Here is a 20,306-nt window from a genome sequence, read left to right on the forward strand (position 1 = left end):
TTGTAAAATTTACTAAAAAATTATTAAAATTTTTCTTTTTTACATCGCCAAAATAGAAAATTAATGTGTGTGGGCTTGTGTGGGTAATGTGTGTGTGTGTGTTTGGGGGGGGGTGGTGTATGTTGAGAGATAGGGAAACAAAGGCGACAGATTGAGAGATATAGACAGAGACAGAGAGAGAGAGAGAGAGGGCGAGAGAAAGCGAGAGCGAGAAGAACTTTGAGATTTTCTTTATGGTTTGACTCTGTACAATTGAATTTCACTTGACTAAAAACGTGAGGGCGGCGGCGAGGGCGTGGCCAGGAAGCGGTATGTATGGGTTAGTGGATTCCGCTGCAGCCTAAATCAACGCCGTTATCAATTTGGCCTTAAAGTTGACAAACTTCTCGCTGGTTGCGGCAACACGCTAAAACAAAAAAGACAAATTCGATAAGTGATCACATTTCAGTAGACCAAAAGCTTACCAATATCAAGTCCTGCACCAAATTAGCCAGTCCACGATTGGCCAATACAACCAGACGTGTCACAGGGCCGGGAATACCCTCAGTATAGCCATCGGCTGTACGTTGGCTATCGCCACTGGCATCGGTGTCGTCTGTGCTGCTGCTGCTGCTTGCACCACCGCCCACACTGTTGGCCGCTTCATCTCCCTGTTGTGTTTGTACACTACCCGAGAATAGCTATCCAGAGAGAGAGAGAGAGAGAGAGACAGAATGAATATAGTCAATTCATTGGATTTCCTGGTTAACTTTTGGTACTTACTCGCACCACATCCAGCAAAAAGTTGCCTGAGCCGCCAGCACCCAAACTATTACCACTGGGCGATGCTCCGGCACCACCGCCGCTAGAGCCACCAGCTAGACCTGCACCGCCAAAGCTTAGGAACCTTTTGAAAAGATTACTTTATGTGTTGGTTTTCGGTTCGATTCCACGAGCATTTGTTGATGTTGGGTTGTGTGGTTGTGGTTGTGTTGTTTAATGGTTGATGGGAGAAGGTGGATGGTAAAATGTGAAGGAAAGTGTCAAATTAGTTGAGTATTTTTGGATAAATTTTCAATTATTCTTATTCTCAGTCGATTTTGTTTACAGGATTTAGATTCAGTTTCTTTAATGCTGATTACGGATAGCTAATTATCTTTGCCACTTTGAAATCAATCGACAGAGATTACAGAAATCGGATAATTATCGTTATTATCGACAGTGATGGACACTGGAGATTTGATTTTGATTTGCCAATTCAATGTCTGTATATTGTGTTTATGTTTCTATGATGGTTCTGTTTGGAGGAACTTACCTCTTATTACGATCATCTAAATCGGCTGTTTCTTCTGCCGAATCCAAAGTCAATTCATCGATAGCTGGCGATTTCGATTCCGATAATTGTAAATCGTTTGTGCTCAGTGCCTTGACATCTGTGGCGGAACCGGAACCGGCTACATTCACCGAGGGCAACTCATTGTTGAAACTCAATTGGATGGGTTCATTGGACTTTAAGGGAATGGGGGCCTGGGCAACGGGTGATGAGGCGGAGGAGGCAGCTGCAGCAGCGGCTTCTGCCTCCTTAACCTGTCGGGCCACACGAATGGTCTCCTCGAGTTGTTTGTTAATGGCCGATAGATCGATTTGTGTATCGGTGGCGCCGTTCTGTTCGGTTTGTTTGTTGTTTTTTTTTTTCAGTTCGTTTCGTTTGGATTGGTTTTTTGTTTTTAATTTTGAATTTTGTGGTTTGATTTATTTGCAATTTTTGTGTGTGGGGAGTGGGTTAAGGGAGGAAGGGATAGGTGGAAGGAAGTGGGTAAACGTGAAGGAGGAGAAAATAAGGTCATAGGGCATAGCGGAGGATTTGGCGAAGGGTGTGTTTGTGTGGTGGTATTTGCGTGTATGTGTGTGTGTGTGTGTATGTGTGGGTTTTGAGGCGTCGATCAATGAGGTTAGGTTAGGACATTTGCACGATCGATTTTTGTTGTTTGGTCGATTTTTGGTGTTTATCGATTAATTTGATATTGATGAGTTTTGTAATGCACGTGCACAAATGCGTTTCGAATGTAGTTTTGTATACATTTTGGTTGTTGTTTCATTTTTTATAATTTTTTTTTTTGTGTTTTATAATTTTTATTATTTAAATTGCATTTCAATTGATTTTGTGATTGCAACATTTTGCAGTTTTGTAATTGGTTATCGTTTTTTTTTTTTTTTTTGTGGTTTTTTTATTTTGTTTAACATGAACATGAAAATAAAGAGAAAAAGATACAAAATAAACAAAAGAGATCAAACAACAGGTAATAGAGGGGAAAATAAAATAAAAAGTTGAAAATTAATATTAAAATTGAAGCCAATGTTGCACGCAATTCAAAAACAAAAAGGCGTTGCAGCGAAATTAGATAAGAGGCGAGAAACTGTAAACTGTTTTTTGATCGGTTCTTGGATCATCTATATATAACATCTACTCATTAATACATTAAGGATAGTTTTGTCTTGGTTGACTTTCGGTTAAGTTACAGGTTTCTACAGATTCTACATCCCTATTTCGACTCTTTTGTTTTTGTTTCTTTATAATTGAGCGATCACAAAAGTGGGCAATGAGTGCATAAATATAAAGTACGAGAGAGATAGCGAGAGATAGAGAGAGAGACAGAGAGCGAGAGAAATAGATATAGAGTGGAGGGGAGAGCAATGAATAACTCAAATATTGTGTGGGTGAGCGAATGAGCGAGCGAGCGAGCGAGATATATAAAGGACGAAAGCTTATGAAGTGCCTTCTTTGTCTGGCTACCAGAGTGTATATAGATGAGAGCATTATATAATGTAGATTCTTATAGATATGGAAAATATACACACGTACATGTATACAAAAAAAATTTAATGAAATTTTTTCCGTTACTGTTTTTTTTCGTTTATTTCAACAACAAAATATTCACTTACAAAATCTAATACAATATAATTAAAATGTATAAAAAAACACCTAATAACCTAAAAGAAAACATTTTGTGTAGTTAAAAAAAAAAACCAAGAACGTGAGACAGTGCGTATGACAGAGGAAAAAGGAGTAGACAGTGGGTAACAGAAAGAGAAAGAGAAAGAGAGAGTGAGAGAGAGAAATAGGCGAGAAGTAGCAAAAGAATGAGTCAGTTAGCAAAACAGTCATAGAGAGTGAAACAGAGAGAGAGAGAGTGATAGAGAGAGAGAGTGAGCAAGTGTGAGAGTGGGCCAAATGTATGTATAAAATAGTATTGTGTATGGTGTGCTGAAAACCAGTGTTGTAAACAGCACTTTAAAACAAATTTCGTTTGACAATGATTAAACGTTGTGGAATTTTTCAGATTATTGTGCTTGTTGCTAAAATTGTTGTTGATGTTGGTGGTGGTTGTTGGTGTTGTTGGTGGTTGTGTTGTTGTTGTTGTTGTTGTTGGTGATGGTGCTGTAAAAATTTGTTAAGAAAATTTATAATAAAGCCAATTCATTTAATTGATTTTGATCATCATTTAGTTGTTGTAGCAAATTTACAAACGCACTTTTCATGTGCCATCCAGCCAATACATCTTCTAAGATGACTCGGTGGTTGTTGTGGTGGTGATGCTGCTGCTGCTGCTGCTCTTGTCAACGGCATCCACTTCATTGTCATCATCGGGCTCAAATGTGGGCAACTCAATGGTCACACGAGTACCACTATCACTGCTGCTGCTGCTGCTGCCGGAGCTGGAGCTGGAGCTGCTGCTGTCACCCTTGTTGCTATCATCGTCATCGTCATCGAAATCAGCATCGAAGTTGGTGCGTGCCGCATTGGCACTATTGCCCTGAATAGCCGTACGTAGCACTGTCGGTCCAAGGGTGCGCAACAGTTTGGATATGATGCGATTCGCCTGCTCATCGATTTGCTACAACAACCAAAGTATTTCATTTGGTTTTGGGTTTTTGGTTTTTTTTTTGATTTCAATTGGATTTCGTTTCGTTTCGTTTCGATTGGTTTGGATGGTGCATAAATTGGTGTGGGAGAGTGGTAGATTAGTTTACTTGAGGTGATTGAGTTTTGTTTGTCAGAGTAGAGTGAAGGACAGGGGATCTCGCTACTGGGTCACATATAATGGGATATACATATTTGGTTCTACATCTACATACATAAATGAATTTGAATGAAAGAGTGAGAAAGGGAGAGACACACACACAAAGAGAAGAATCAAGGGTTCTTTTGGTTTCGTTTTAGAGAACTTTTGAACCTTTTAGAAGTATGTATTCAAAATCCATTCTTTCCCTAAGAAATGTTACCACAAATTGATGTTACCTTCTTGGGGAGGGGGGAGAAATTCCTAAACTGAATATTGAATAATTTTTTGTCACAGTGTAGTAGAAATGTATTAAATTTAATTGATTTCAATGAGAATGAAAAGTGGGAAATGTGGATGCAAATGTTTTAGTTAGCTGACGCCTCTGTTTTTTTTTATTTTCATCTCTTTTTTTTTGTTTTTTTCTTCTTTTTTTTGTAGGATTTGTGTAATTGGTTGTTCTGTGGTTATTGTGTGGTTGTTGCTATTGATATTGTTGTTGTTGTTGTCGTTGCTGTTGTTGGCGCAAATCCTTGCAAGTTTCTTGTTTTTTTTCTTTCTTTTTCTAGGCTCTACTTATGGAATGGAAAAATTTGATTTATAATCAATCAAAGACCGGCAATAATTTTGTTATGATATTGTTGTCAATTGTTGGTGTTGTTGCTATTGTTGTTGTTGTTGTTGTTGTTGTTGGGGCCATGGTTGTTGTCGTTGCTGCTGCTATAGTTGTTGTTGTTAAATTATCTCTGGTTGTAATAAAATAATTGGTAGAATTTAATACACGATTGATATCGGCTATTATTGTAAGCAATTGTGGTTCATCGATGTCAATGCTATTCGAGATGGTGGTGGTGGTGGGTAACGGTGGGGGATTTTCAGTAGTGGTTGTGGTGGTGGTGGTGGTGGTGGTTGTTGTTGTTGTTGCAGTTGCTGTTGTTGCATTTGCTGTTGACTCTAAGATACGAGTCATGAAAATGGGAGCAGGATCTAGAACAGGAACAGGAACAGGAGCAGGAGCAGGAGCAAGAGAAGTAGACTTCTCCTCTTCTATGGAGCTAGGACTAGGGGAACTTTTTAAGGTGGTTGTAGTTGTTGTTGTTGTTGTTGTCGTTTCTAATAATGAAGATGCAACATTTGTTAGGCTTTCACGCGCACTCACTTTATTATCTGCAGTTGAATCAGCATCTGGCGCAAAGGTGGGCAAATCAATTTTAACCCTTGAACTCTCATCACCCGCTGTGGTTGGTGAATTGGCGGTGGTGGAGCTGCCAACACTAACACCACCATTCGAGGATGATGATGACGAGGATGAGGATGATGAGGCACCATCATCATCATCATCGCCAAAGCTATCATCATCGAAATCGGCATCAAAATCACTGGACGGTGTGGTACTACGTCCGCCACCACCGCCAGCTCCACCACGATTTCCGCTCAATATACTATTAAGTAAGCCGGGGCCGGCAACTCGTATTACTTGGGCTATAATGCGATTAACTATTGAGTCGATTTCCTACAGATTGAACAGAGAGACAGACACAGATATGTATATACATTGATGAAGTTGTGTGGAAAATTTTTGTTTGTTCATTGATTTTCCATGAGGATGACATTGGACATTGGTCGTGGTGTTGTTGTTGTTGTTGTTGTTGTATTTGGTGGTGCGTCCATGATGGGAGATGCTCTTGTTGTTGTTGTTGCTGATGATGCTGCTGTTGATTTTTTTTTTCTTTTCTTTTTGCTTACTTACACATACATACATACAAATATGTGTATGTATATGTATCTTTAATTATCTGATTGATTTGGCCAATTTGTTTGTTGTTTGTGGTTGTAGTTGTTGTTGTTGTTGTTGTGGTAGTGGTGTTCGTGGCTGACTTGGTGTGTGGTTAACGGGTCTAAGTGGCTGGGTGGGTGGATGGGGAGGAGAAGGTCTCTATTTGTTAGCATGCATGAAAGGCCGGAAAGTGGCAACGTGTCAGGGGCGGAGGGGTGGGTAAAAAACATTAAGGGTGCACTTACTAAAGCTTTTACTTTTGCATACATTAAGGGGATTTCATGCATTTTGTGGCTAAATACCGATTGCAGTGCCAAAGAAAACAAATTATTACATAAAATAGCAAACAAAAATAAATTGAAAAAAAAAAAATATGTATCTATACATATATCATGTAAATTGTGTATATGATCGTTTTTTTGGTGTCGATTGTATCAATCCAGAGATGTGGTCTCGAAATCGTTATCAGGCTTAAAGTCAGTCAACTCATCCGGCAGGCTCTCATAGTCCTTATCACTGCCTTTTTTAGCATCGCCATCATTACCATCATCACTTTCATCATTATTCTGATCATCATTTTCACTAAGATCGTTAGCATTCGGCTGTTGCTGTCCTCTGATATTGGTGCCACGGTCAAATGCCGGATTTAGCACCGTGCCCAAGACAACGGGCCCAACACGTTGCAGGACATTATTGACTAGACGATTGATTTGGATATTGATTTCCTATGTAGAATGAACACACAGACCAGCAGAGGCCCAAGTATATGGACATATGTAGATGTATGATTGGCATTATCTTTTCATTTAGCTAAACCTCTAATTGTAAGCCTCAAGGATAAACGATTGCAAGACGAAAATGGGAGAATATGACAGAGAGGAGTGGGCGGGGACTAGTACAGAGAGTGGCGACTTTTTTTTTGACGCCTTTTCTGTTTTTTTTTTTTGGTTTTCTTTTTTTTTTTGTTTTTTTTAATTGGGACTGGGTCACATTATATGCAATGATTACATACCTTTGTTATATCAGGGAATAGTTCACGCAGCAAACCAATTGTTCGTTTGTTCCGATCGGCTATCAATTGTTCTTGATCTTTGGCCCCAAGTGATAGCACATCGATTTCCTGCAAACAAAAATACAAAAAGGAAAGCAGATTAGTATTACATCTCTTACATAATCTTTTGGCCAGTGAAAAGTCAAAAGACAATCGAAAACTAGTCAGACCAAAAGTAATATGCCACTCCCCTGGCAATCTTTCCTCCACCCAACCCAAAACAAAAAAATAATAATAAACAAAAATACACGCCGAAAAACAAAAAAAAAAGACTTTGCAAACAAAATTGACAAACTTTCACTTCAGACAATGAGTCGGCGGTGCTGGTGGTGCTGTTGGGTCTTTTCTTCATCTGTTTCGAATTGTATATCTGTCTGCTGATCTGTTAACGTCTTCTCTGTCATTTTGTGTAATCAAGTTTCAAGTGCAAATTGTAATTTCTGTTGCGGTTGTCATTCCAGTTCATTCAGTTGTTGCGTCTGACTTGTCATTAACCCCCAAAAGGAAGCCAACACATGGGTGGATCCTCGGTGAAGTCAATGAAACGAAATAGCCATGGCCAAGACAGATTTCAACCCCCTATAACCTAAATAGGATTGATGAGCCTAAATAGAATCTAAAATCCCTTTGAATCTCTTAGATTCACAGATTATTGTGGCTCTTTAAGATGATTTCAATGTTAGATTTAGATGTGAAGGGTAAGGGTAAGGGGTAAGGTTGTTGCTTTTTTCTTTCTTTTTCTTTTTTTTTTTTTGCCCTTGCAATTGCAATTGCTGTTGCTGTTGTTAGGTGCAGCAAGTTGTCTGCATTCACTTTTACCATTCGTTGATTTTCCTACACCATTGGCCTCAAGACATTAATGCTGATGGCGGTGGGCGGTTTTGCCTGTTTGCAACATTTGGCACAGCTTCCACTTCAAGTCCATCCCAGGCCCAATACCCGAAATGACTTAACAGAAATGTTGTTCATGTTAATGGGCAATTGCCGGCGACATCAACGTTAAGTTAAGCTAAGAAAATATTGCACAATAAATGTTCAAATTGCATTTTTTCGGGGGTGGTGGAGATGTAGAAGAAGTAGGCAAATATTAAATGCAGTTAGATTAACAAAGAGAGAGAGAGAGAGAGAGAGAGAGAGAGAGAATATAACTTGGACAATCAACAGCACGAGTCACTTAGCATGCAACAATCACTTCATCTTTTTGTTGTTGTTGTTGTTGTTGTAACAATTGTCAAGATGCAAGTTGGGCAGGCAGCACAATCTAATAATACTATAAGTAGCATCAACACTTTAGCAATTGAACAAGTTTTACCTTTTCAGCTATACACTGAGAGAAAAACCAAATGCAATACAGGAGAAAAAAGTAAGAAAAGTTAATTAAATTTTGATACAAGAAAAAGGACCAAACGATAAAGATTGTAAATAAACTAAAACCTTTTTAAACTCAGCTAATTTGTCGATATATGTAGATAGCAAAAAGACTTCTTTAGTTTCGACCATTGATTTATCCTTTTGATATTTTATAATAAATTATTATAGAAGAAAAACTTAATCGATAAAAACTGTATCAAAATACTCTATAACTTTTCGAACTGATTGATTTGCCGATATAAATATAGATATAGAAAGTACTACTCTTGTTTTAATTATTTGATTTCATCATTTAGAAATTTCAACAATTTTATTTTGAATTTTTATTGTAAGTTTAAGCGAAAGAGCTCAACATTTATGTTGATTTTAAAACCAATAATATTTGTTTATTGAACAATTGAAAAAACGTTATGAAATATGTCTTTGATTGTTTCTTTTTTTTTTTTTTTGTTAAGATTTAATGACTTATAGAGTGGGTTTATCCTCAAAAAATAAGCTTCCAATTCAATGCTAGTCGAAACATTAACCAGAGGACCGGGGCTAACTTCGACCGCGTCAAAGTTTGTATATCCCTGCAACTTTTTTGGTAACTCTTTTCTTACCTATAGCCATCAAAGTGAAAAAACGTTTTATCTAAAGTTTGCGAAAGAATGGCCCCAAGTTTTTGAACAAAGTCACTGTTTTCGACCGATCGTTCCTATGGGAGCTATATGATATAGTCACGCGATCCTGATCAAATTTGGCATAGTCGTTTATATGTGCAATAAACTCACCCATATTAAATTTTACGACAATAGCTCAAAAAATAACGAAGTGATTAAGAAAAGTCACTGTTCGTGACTTTGCCATTTGTATGGGAGCTATATGATATAGTGATATAGTGAACGGACGGACGGACGGACAGACGGAGTGACGAACGGATGGACGGACGGACATGGCTATATGAACTCGTCTCGTCATGCTGATCAAGAATATATATACTTTATATGGTCGGAGATGCTTCCTTCTATGCGTTGCACACTTCTGACCAAAATTAATATACCCTTTTTGCAAGGGTATAAAAAGGATACATTTCTATATAAAGGATTATTCTCTGTTTTTTTAAAATATCCACTTAAAAGATTTAATGACTTAAAATCTAGCATTCTAGCAGTAGTTATCTAGTTTTTTCGATGGCATTTCAAACTCCTGTTTAAAAGACAATAATATTTCTTATACCCTTATATTTTCAAATATTACTTACAAACATTATACAATATATCCTCATACTTAAGCAATAAGGTAAACTTAAGCCATCTTAGGGAGTCTGAAACTTGTAGAATTCAATAGATATGAAATGAATTTGAATAATTTACTAACCCTGTGCATAATAATAATTCACTTGTATTAGACAAAATGACAAACTGACACTTTTTTTTAATTGCAAAAATGATGAGAAACAAAAGTATTTTGCATCATTCAAAAACAATTTAAAGGTAAATGGAATGGAGTTTAACTCACTCTGCCTTGGCTCCATTCAGCTGAGAGTTCACTACTGTTCAGTGCTTTTTTAGTGAGTTAATACCTGTAGGTACGAGTAGCACGTACCTGTCTAGGTAATGGTAGTTGGAGGTGCAGTGTTTAATTGACTCAAAAGTCAGTGCGGAAGTTACTTTTACAAGCGAGCGGAAGTCAGGCGACTAGGATGATGATGATGATGATAATGATGATTATGAAACTTTTGCCAACAAACTGGATACCCGGGGAGGCTCCTCCCCTCCTCACCCCTCCTCTCTTTCTCTTCATTGTTCTCTTCTTCTGTAAGGTTGTTGTGTTTTGCTCTCTTCTGTCCGGGTGGGAGTATCCATCATACTTAAGTCTGTCTGTATGTCGCCATGTCAGTTTAGTGTGCGACAATTGTTTGGTATATTATAAAAAGGGGAAAGATGGGAACAAACAGAGAGAGAGAGAGAGAGAGAGAGAGAGAGAGAGAGAGACACAAAGTGGCAACTCTTGAGGCAACAAAAGTTACGTTTTTATTGGAGACATCTTAATGAATTTCAAATGAGTTCAAGTCCAGGAGGCGAATGGCAACGTCATTAAAGTTATTGTTGTGAATTTTAATCAGCAACAGTTGGCAAATTTACAATATAAGTAAAATAAAATGAACAGAAAAAATGACGGAAGAAGCATCTTAAACAAAAAAACACTGACACTGACACCCATATATCCATATTCATTATGAATCTGATGGGATAGCTTTTGATAGAATCGACAAAATGGTATCTTAGACTCGATCACGCTATCATCTCTAATACCGCACCTCGATTCGATAAAATTGGCTTTGTTAAAATACAAAAAAAATAAACGTGAAGGAAAAAAAAATCTCAGACAGACGCACATATACATATATAATATTTAAATTGCCTTGACCTTAACCAACTTAAATCGACTTTAACTTAATATAAAATACCACAAATTACTGTCAGGTAGATAAAAAAAAAAAGAAAAAAAATAAAACCCAAAGCAATCAGCGACAACAAATTAAAGTACGAAACTAGATTCGATTAATGCATAAATTATTGATACAAAGTCCGACTATAGATTGTGTTTTTATGCATGGAGTATCCATCGGATATCGGTATTGAGTCGAAAAAAGATATATAGAACAAAACACCATAAATTTTGAATACTTCAAAAGAAAACTCGTTCAGTCCATAGTACAAGATGCAGATCTATAAATGACTCTTCCAATGTATAGATAATTATATCTTTTAGTAATTGCCGGACCCGGATTCTCTTTGTATGTATGTACGTGCAACAATTTGCTGCGTATGTTCACATGCATATAAATTAAGTAGGCATCGCCATTGGCAACTGTTTGTGTATAGGTATACCCTTTATTTAAGAGGGTAAATTAACTATGGCCAAGAGCAATGCAACTATTTATTACACTAGCTTACACCAAAAACTACCATTAAATACATAAATCTGAAGACGAGGAACACGATAGTGAAAATTTTATCATTCTTCTCAAGCACCGTTTTTAAGATATGTTCGAAAATCTGGATTTTAGTCACATAATTCAAATATTTCTAAGAATACATTTCAAAAATGGGACACAAATTGGCATTCGTTTCTTTGAGAACTTTTCAAGTCAATCTTTGTATTTATCTCAGACAGTGGTGGATTAAGCGAGGGCGGGGGCCTTTATCAATCCAGAAAGCTAAAAGAAAGTTAGAACAAGATCACTTTCCAATGTGAAATAACATGAATGAATATCGGTCAAAAACTGTCCGCATAGAACGTTTTTTTTCAGAATTTCTAATATAAATTTTGTATGTATTTTTAACCAGTTTAAAAAAAAACGTTTTATCAATCGAATTGGCATATTTAAAATGGCATCAAACATTTGAATATTTGATAAACTTAATGTTGATCTAATTTTGCCAAAAATCATAATGTATTATGATTACGATTTTGTGCGAAACTTGGCGACATTATAATGCAGATTGAAAGACATTCTAAATAAAACACATTGAATTTCCAAATACTCCAAAAATTGACTAAATTAGAGCATCTTGAAATTAAGGAATTTTTGAATATTTTGCTGTTCTTTGGCATTTTTTTGTCTCACTTGAAAATATAACTTAAATTTAAAAACGTTAAAATAAGATATTATTTTTTAAAATCGGTTAAGTTTGGACAAAGCTAATTGAAAAGTTTTAACGAATTTCTAGAATTTTATAATATAAATTTATGTGTATTTACATAATTAACTAATAATTGTGTTTTAGTAAATGAATGAAAATTGAGATCTTTTTACAGTTTTTTTGCACCTTAAAACGCGAGGTTCGTAGCATTTGCTAGACCCGCATTATGGGTAATCCGGCAGTGAAATCAATACACATAAGTATTGCTTCTATGCTTGCTATATAAAATTGACAATTGATATTGATTATTAAACAAATTAAGTTCTAATCTAAAGACAAACGTTTTTTAGCTCTACTAGGAACAATTAGGTCAAACGATCGTGTAGGTCACCTTCCATTTCAGCTTAAAACATGCTTTAATCGCTGTCTAAAGTAGACTTTCAGTATAATGAAAACTTTCGATAAGTTTATAATTAAAGTTGTATACAAATTTTAATATAAAATACAAAATTCTGTACCTCGAAGTGACCAATGCATTGGTAGTAATAATGCTGAGATTCAGTTAGATTTAATTTTTTTAAAAAGGTCAAGAAATTCAATAAGAAAATGAAATTTCTGGAAATTTTGGATTTATGGATTTCTTTTTACAGTCATGAAAACAATTTAACATTTGAAATTTTGCCTTTTTTTCTGATATGCTTTTTCTCACTGCCCACTTTAAAGGGTATTAAAATGCTAAAAGCCTTAAGCTTAAGTTGTTAAGCAGCTCAAAAACCTTGTTAAAAAAAAGCCACAACAAAAAACTAATAAAAAATACGCGACACAATTAAATTAGCAATTTACCACAACGAAAAACTAACTCGAATTGAATTAATTAAATTTAAGAAATGAAACACTTGTAGATAGAAAGAGATGGCGATATGGAGTGTGAGATAAAGAGCCAGTTGTAGATAATATTAACATTAAAATACCAAATGAAAAATAAATAAATACATGCGAATAATTTCCTTAGCTCTGCTCAAATGTACCCTCAGAAAATGTTTGTGCGAGACAGTAACAAGTTGAAAAACTGATTGCAGTTTGATTTAATGACAAAAAATGCAGCTACCAGCAAATTGCCAGCAGCAGCCAACAACAAATTGCTATTGACAATGCGGCGTATGCGTGATATGTATGACAGAGATGGCAAACTTTACATAAGCCCCATACACACACACACACATAACTTGAGATGGGGAATCCAAAAATTTTTGTGCGGATAGGAAATTGGTTTTTGTGTGTTGCTCTATTAGAGCCAGACACAACGACACAGTTTGCCAACAAATGAGTTTTGCCACAAAACTCATCAATTATTAAACCAAACCAAACTAAAAAAAAAAAAACGAAAACATTTTTGAAAATTTTGAAATTTGTGCCAAACGTAGTTAACGTTACACGAGCAAATTACAGTCTATATATCAATGCAATTCATTGCTAATTTGAAGACATTTAAATTAATTGCATAAACTACTTTGTACAAATCTTTCTCGTAGCAAATCCATCAAACCAACTTAGTTAATAAAGCTCTAATATTCAAGCATTTTGCATTTAATTGGCTCTTATAAAAAGTTTACCAGCAAAATAAATTTAGATCAAATTTAAAACAGTTTCTTAAAATTTCAACATCTCTAATATTAAAAGTTTCCAAGTTTTTTAAATCTAACTAACTGACCTTAAGTAACGGAAACTCAATTAGGTTTTCTAAGCATTCTAAAATTTGCATTATTATTCAATATATTTTTCATCATTTATGAATTATTATTCTTGTATACCGACTGAAATTTTAATTATTTGTATGTCTAAAATTGAGTAGAGAACATTGACTATTCGGTGTTTGAAATATAGTTCAATGTCTTATATAACTTGGCTTTGGCTTGGTCTGTACTAGTGTGTATGAAGGTTCGTCCATCTGCCCAACCAACCAACCATCCATCTATCCATTCATTGCAGTTGACATCGCTTTGGCAAAACTGTCAATAGGTTTTTTTTGTTGGTTGTTGTTGCTTTCTTTCTCTTTGGTTGCTCTTTCATCTCATCGCATCGCATTTCATTGTCATCCCGCACGTCTGTATGTAGTTTGGTAGTTAAATGAATTATGGCGCAAGGCACGTCAACACGGTAAGCTGAACATCAACATCAGTAAGTGAGATGGCAAAGAAGCGACGTATCGTGGTCGTGGTCCAAATGCATAGTATATATCTCCTATAGCCTACATACATATGTACATATGAACATCATCATTATTTGCGGGGTCACCCCCCAAAAAAACCTCAAAAATATAAATGAAGATGAAGCAGAGAAGTGAAGAGGTAAAGAAGAAATAAAATTGATCGTCATCGTTGTCATCGCCGTTTACAGAGTGTTTTGTGGCCTAAAAAATATTGACCTAGTTTACCAATTGAGCAACGATCGTTAAAAAAAAATGTTTTGAATGTTTTTGCTTTCTTTTGGCTTTAATTATAAACATAGATAGCCAAGTAAAATGTTTGTGTGGGCGGCATTAGGCAAGAATTGCTTACTCCATAATAACTTAGGAATATATAAATTTGATACTTAAAGACAAGTGGCCTATTATGATTATACTCTCTAAAAATCAAAAGCTATGTAGATCATAAATCAATTCAACTTTATGTCAATATTATTTAGTGTAGATGGTTTGACTAAACACTTTTCCATCTATCACATGAAAATTCTCTAAATCAGAAAGTGTCTTAGTAAACTATATTTTTGCTGAATTGATGGAATTTTCTCTTCTCATAGATCACTAAGATTAATTAACTGACAATCAACTAACTGATTTATGTAGGACAAGAGAATTCACAACTCTTAATTACGACCCTTATTCGATAGATTCTTGTTGTTAAATAATCGAGTATTTGAACGTTTTTCAATACTTTTTCGTGCCATCTCCAAATAAGGAAGTCAACTTGAAGCTTTCAACAAGGGTTTCAGGCAAAAACGATTGCCGAAGAGAAAGCAACCATTGAGGCCGCTTTGAGTTCATATGCTACTTGGTAAGTTCATAATTTTTGCTTTTGGTCAACAAATTAACACTTTGCGGGGTTGGGGGGAAAGACAATTAAATGTTGACCTAGGTGTTAATTGTTAAGCACAATGTCGCAGAAAGCTAAACAACAACAAAACATGTTGAAAACGGAGACTTGAATTGAAAATGGAAACTTTTTCGAATCGAAATTGAAACTGAAATGTGGTGAATTGCGAATTGGGAATTGAATTTGTTTCGAATGGCAATTAAGTAATAAACTGCTTGCCCAACATGAACCGCACACAAGCCACATGAAGACAGAGAGTCCGGTTTGAGGCGGCGTGGCCAACACCCAAACGAGACAACCACCAAAAACGAAAAAGTCACTCAAATCTGGCCAAGGAAACAGGTAACAGGCAGTCAGCCAGCCAGGCAGCCAGCCAAGTGTGCCAACTTCCTTGCAACTGGTCTGAGAGATCTGTGAGATTTGTGTTGATCTGGTCAGGCAAGTTCCACACGGCATAGAGACCCCAAGACCTGCATTTTGCCCATGGTTGTTATAGTTGATGCCGCAGCAACAAACCGTTCGAAAGTAAAAGGAAGCTTTTGGTAGACAAGAGGTAGTGGTAGTGGTGGTGGTGGTGGGGGCGGTGCGGGTTTGTTGAGTAAAACGCAATCGATGTTACTCATTCAAGTGCAAATTTGTGATGCAAATAGGTAGTACACAAAAGGCCAACACGCGCTACCTTATTTGATTACTGAAAGGGCAGTAAGAGCTATCGATGTTACGCCTAGAACCCAACAAATACAATAGGTAAAAGGCGAATATTTGCCAGATCTATAGGATATATAAAAGTGGTAAATAAACAGGCATACATACATACAACAAAATGTCATATAATAGTAAACCGCATTGTTGTCAGACTGACTAAACTAATGATATATAGTTAGGGGAGTTATTTCAAATTTTTATGGGACTCGTGAAAATTGATTGTAACCTTTAAGAATATTTTATGATTTATGCTAGAGACTGCAGTTTCATAATTATGGTTTAACCATAAATAAAATTAGAAATGGACAATGAATGTGTTTTCGCCTTTAAATGGTATGACCTTGTGATTAGAGTTCTTTAATTAATTTTAAATACACGGAATGCAAAACCTCAACATTAGATTTTAAAATATTTGTCATGTGGGCCAGTTTATTGCCCTTTCTATTGGTCTATTGGTATACCCTATATGCAAAGGTAGATAACCTTCACAATGGTGACAGAGAGACTCACCTTGCCATTCGCCAAGGGAATTTGCAGTACATCCAGTTCCTGGTTGCCAGCCGGCTGAGGTTGGGGCAAGGGAATGGCACTGATCAGACAAATGGCGCTGCATAGGGTCAGCGTGAAAATTTGCTGTCTGCTTGGTTGTATCATTTTGTATCTGTTTCTGTTTCTGTAGGTGTTTGCTTTCGGTTTGGATTTCGATTTCGTTTACAGTTGCTGTTTCTGAAAGAGAGAGAGAGAGAGAGGGACAAATAGTTGCATACTAATTAATAGACATGTTTAACCAAAAGTTATAAAGGTCGCTCGACCTTGATGATGATGCCACCAGCAACATGATGTTTTCTTTTCAAATTTACAACTAATTTATTTCTATATATACATAAGTTATACGCCCATACATTTATATGAACAATTTGTTGTTTCCTTTTTGTTTTATTGGTTTATTCAATATTTCGGGATTTTTGGTTTTTACGCTGTCATTCTAAGGCCTTATTTTAAGTTGAAATATTCAACATCATGAATGTTGGACGTAAAAGTAATGTTAATAATACAATGTGGAAACAGGCAACAACAACAACAACAATAGTAACAATAACATCACCACAAGTAGCGGCAGCAACAACAACAACAACAACAACAACAACAACAAAATAAAATTATGTAATTTTATTTGGACAGCCCCAAACAAACTGACGAACGCCGACGTCAGCGTCAGGCGTCAACCGAAACAACAAATTTGTATACATGTATAGTTTATCTATATATATAAATATATACATATATATATATATATATATCTATATAGCTATGTCTTTGTGTAAGCTTTCAAGCTGGGCTTTTGTTTAAAGAAATTTCATGAGAGAGCCACAAAAAGAGAAAGAGTTAACAGGAAAGTGTAGAAAAGACAAACAAAAGCCAAGTGAGAAAAAGACACAGAGAGAGAGAGAGAGAGAGAGAGAGAGAGACTCCCATTTTAATTGCTATTAGCCAATAATATATGTGGCTAACCATAATTATAATGGAATTCATTGATCAAGTGCTAACTAAGAAATCGACTCTTCTCTAATTATGCAATTAAGAATTTTAACAATTTGCAATTATTGGACTTTGTTTCAGCTAATATGAGAAGCAATTGAGTTTTATTGCAAATCATACGAGTCAAGAATGTGAATGAGATATGTACATATATACATATAGGTATATAACTATATATGTATATAAACATTCCGATTCCAAAGCTTATTGTTCCCCATAGCCAGTAATTTGAAAAGTTTGACTTAGGAAAGGAAATGGAATTATTAATGTACGAATATTCTCACAAGAAAACTAATTCTGAAACTGTGTTATGAAATATAGTCACTATACAGTAGATGACAATTAATCCAGTCGAAATCAGATTGAACTTGGCTAGAAAAATTCTATATTGGATTGTCTAAATCATAATGCTTTATGGGGATACTTGACTTTATCTTAGAAAAGATTTATTGTCTTTTCATCTATTTGAATCTCGTTTCTATCCATTTGCTGATATAAAAATGTTTCTAACTTTACTATAATTCATAAGATCTCATTAAGTAATTGCAAACTATGCGTTAATATATATATATATAATCTATGTATATATATTTCAATTGAATTCACTAATCAAGGCCTGCTAACAATCGAAAAACGAAATTATTTGCAATCTATTTGTATTACTCATACGCAATGTTTGCCGCTACCGTTTGTTCATTCGTTCGCTCTTAATTGCAATTGCAATTGTTGCTAAGATAAGAGGTTTTTAGTTGGAAAATCATAAAGTCTATCTGCATGACAGGAAGCGATTAGAAAAAAACAAAAAAAAAAAAATCAAAACTCTTTTAAACACTTCATTTTGTCAGATATGAGGAGGAGGGGAGGAAAAAGAGAAAAAAAGCGTGCTGGATGGTTAGATGATAGAGGAGGGATGGGGTGGCAGAGGTGATAGGAGGAACAAACTGTCTAATAAGTATTTGCCAAGTCATTTGCTTTGTCAATTTTTTAATGCCACTCCCCAAAAAACAACAACAAAAACCAAAACAGTTGCAAAATGCCTCCTGCCTTGTGTTATTATTACTATATTTTTCTCTTTTTTTTTTTTTTTGGCGGGTTTTATTACGATTACGACATGAACGGACATGGACATGTTGAGTTTTAGCCGAGAGGTTTGTGGGCAGAGGGGTGTAGGGTTTGGGTGGGTAGAGGAAAAACTCAATGCCATATGCTAAAATATGATTATACATATATGTATGCCAGCTGATTGGTGGCAGAATTGAATTTGTCAAGTCATTGAACGTTTGCCGCAAGTGATCAGAGTGATCAATGTTGGTAATCAGTTATGACAATTGCTCAAAAATCGAACAACACAAAAAGTAAAAGCAAAAGTTCACCATAAAAGATTATGTCATCGGTCTGCCGGTTCGTCTATACTCTTTGCTCACACACTCTCACTTGTACTCTCCCTCTCGTTATCTTTCTCTCTTCCTCTATTCCCCCTTTTGTGGCCCACGTTTTGTGGTGTTTCTTCATCTTTGTTTTCATTTGAATTTGGCACTTACGCCCCATTTTTTGGCGTCTATCTATAGCCAACAGAAACGTACATATATATTGTTTAGATGTTAACTAATTTAACTAAACGACCAACTAGTTACCAAATGCATTTTGGTATTTCGTTATCGTTACCATCCTATTGCCAAATTGCTGCATGGAGCCTTTGACTGGCTAATTGACTCACTGACCAAATGATTGATGGAATGCTTGATTGAATGCCTGATTGACAGCACTAATAAAGGGTATTAAATTAAATCAGATATCTTCCCTACTTTGTTGACTCTTATGAAAGCTTTCAAGTTCTTGTCTGTTCGATTTTTTTTTTTAAATTAAGAACAAGTTAAGAAAATCATTCGATTAACCGGCAAAAGTCCATGTACAAAATTATTCTCCATTTCGTTTCCTGCTAGAATTCTAGAACTCATTAAACAAGTTTGGAATACAAATGTCATTTGAATGATTCTTAAATGGAAACCGGCAAAAACTCCAAAATCTTGAGGTGTTCTTAATAACAATTACGCACTAAAAACGTTTACAAAAATACTGTGTCAGTTTGATTGAACGATTTAAAGACAGAGCAATCCACAATTTGGCTTGAAATGAGTCTATTGTAAGCCGAATCACTGGCTATCTGAACACAGCGTGAAAAACAATTTTTGAGTGAAAAAATGGCAAAAAAATTAAAAAAAAATCAACTAAATATATCACAAAACTTAAATTTTAACAAACAGTTTAAACACTCGCGATTACATTTCGTTTTATTCGTGTCTTGTATATTTTGTTTTGTGTTTTTTTTTGTTATGCCAAAATTTGTTGTTTTTATTTTCACAGAAATGTGCAAAATTTTGTGACACAGCAAAAAAACAGTAAAAAAATAAAATAAAATAAAATAAAGAAAAAAATGCAAAAAAAAAAAAATCGCATTCAGAACAAAATTTAAAAAACGAAAAAAATAGAAAATGTTATGAAATTGTTGTTGTTGTTATTTTGATTTCATGAAGTTGTTGTTGTTGTTGAATTATTTCTGGAATATTTTTCATTTTGTAATGCCAGCAGATTTTCCACTTGGTGTTTGGTTTTTGTTTATTGATTTGGTTGTTGTTATTGTTGTTGCTGTTGTTGTTATTGTTGCAGTTGTTTGTTATAGTTGTTGTTGTTGTGAAATATAACAGATTTATGCTTAAAATTTCGATAACGATAACAATGATAAGCAAATATCACCACACAAAATACATACGCGTTTTTGAATTCTTTTTGTTTTTAAAGTGTTTCTCTTTTTTTTTTTTGGTTGTCTTTTGTATTTTGTATTAAATTTATTTGTTTAAATTTTTTTCTTTTTTTTTTTTTCTTTTTTTTATTCAGACAACTCCTAAGGCGTCTGTATGGTCTTGGCTGTTGGACTTGCAATTGATTACTAACGTGATTTTATCACACACAAGCCGACTAAAGCTCGAAACAAAGCGGCGCGCGCATCGACAGCGACGCTGGCAGAGTGTCAGACGCTTAACGCCTCGACGACGGCGTTGAAAGTCGTCTCAAACGTTGGAGTTGAGCTCAAAAGAGATA

The 20,306-nt window shown here is 35.4% G+C and overlaps 1 protein-coding gene across 5 annotated transcripts; it reads right to left on the bottom strand.

Annotated features, from left to right (window-relative positions):
• Window positions 1–19,992, bottom strand: LOC6649074 (suppressor protein SRP40). Of its 5 annotated transcripts, none has more exons than XM_023179129.2 (6): window positions 16,179–16,394; window positions 6,830–6,937; window positions 1,295–1,644; window positions 763–901; window positions 465–680; window positions 1–406 (listed from the first exon to the last, which is right to left on the bottom strand). In XM_023179129.2, exons 1-6 carry the CDS (start codon window positions 16,320–16,322, stop codon window positions 341–343), a joined length of 1,023 nt encoding a protein of 340 aa, XP_023034897.1. In that variant the 5' UTR covers window positions 16,323–16,394; the 3' UTR covers window positions 1–340. The 5 variants fall into 5 exon arrangements, with proteins under 5 accessions (XP_023034897.1, XP_023034898.1, XP_023034900.1 ...); XM_023179130.2 differs by having other exon boundaries at window positions 2–406; window positions 763–886; XM_023179131.1 differs by lacking the exons at window positions 1–406; window positions 465–680; window positions 763–901; window positions 1,295–1,644 and adding exons at window positions 4,757–4,786; window positions 5,200–5,553.
• Between the last annotated feature and the right edge of the window lie 314 nt (window positions 19,993–20,306).

Source organism: Drosophila willistoni (assembly GCF_018902025.1).
Source record: "Drosophila willistoni isolate 14030-0811.24 chromosome XL unlocalized genomic scaffold, UCI_dwil_1.1 Seg141, whole genome shotgun sequence".
NCBI lineage: Eukaryota > Metazoa > Arthropoda > Insecta > Diptera > Drosophilidae > Drosophila > Drosophila willistoni.

Coding starts and splice junctions, on each gene's coding strand:
- LOC6649074 (XM_023179129.2), bottom strand. CDS start 16,322: ATGATACAACCAAGCAGACAGCAAATTTTCACGCTGACCCTATGCAGC. Junction 6,938..16,178: donor TTCCCTTGGCGAATGGCAAG/GTGAGTCTCTCT, acceptor TTTTGTTTGCAG/GAAATCGATGTGCTATCACT. Junction 902..1,294: donor TTAGATGATCGTAATAAGAG/GTAAGTTCCTCC, acceptor CAACACATAAAG/TAATCTTTTCAAAAGGTTCC.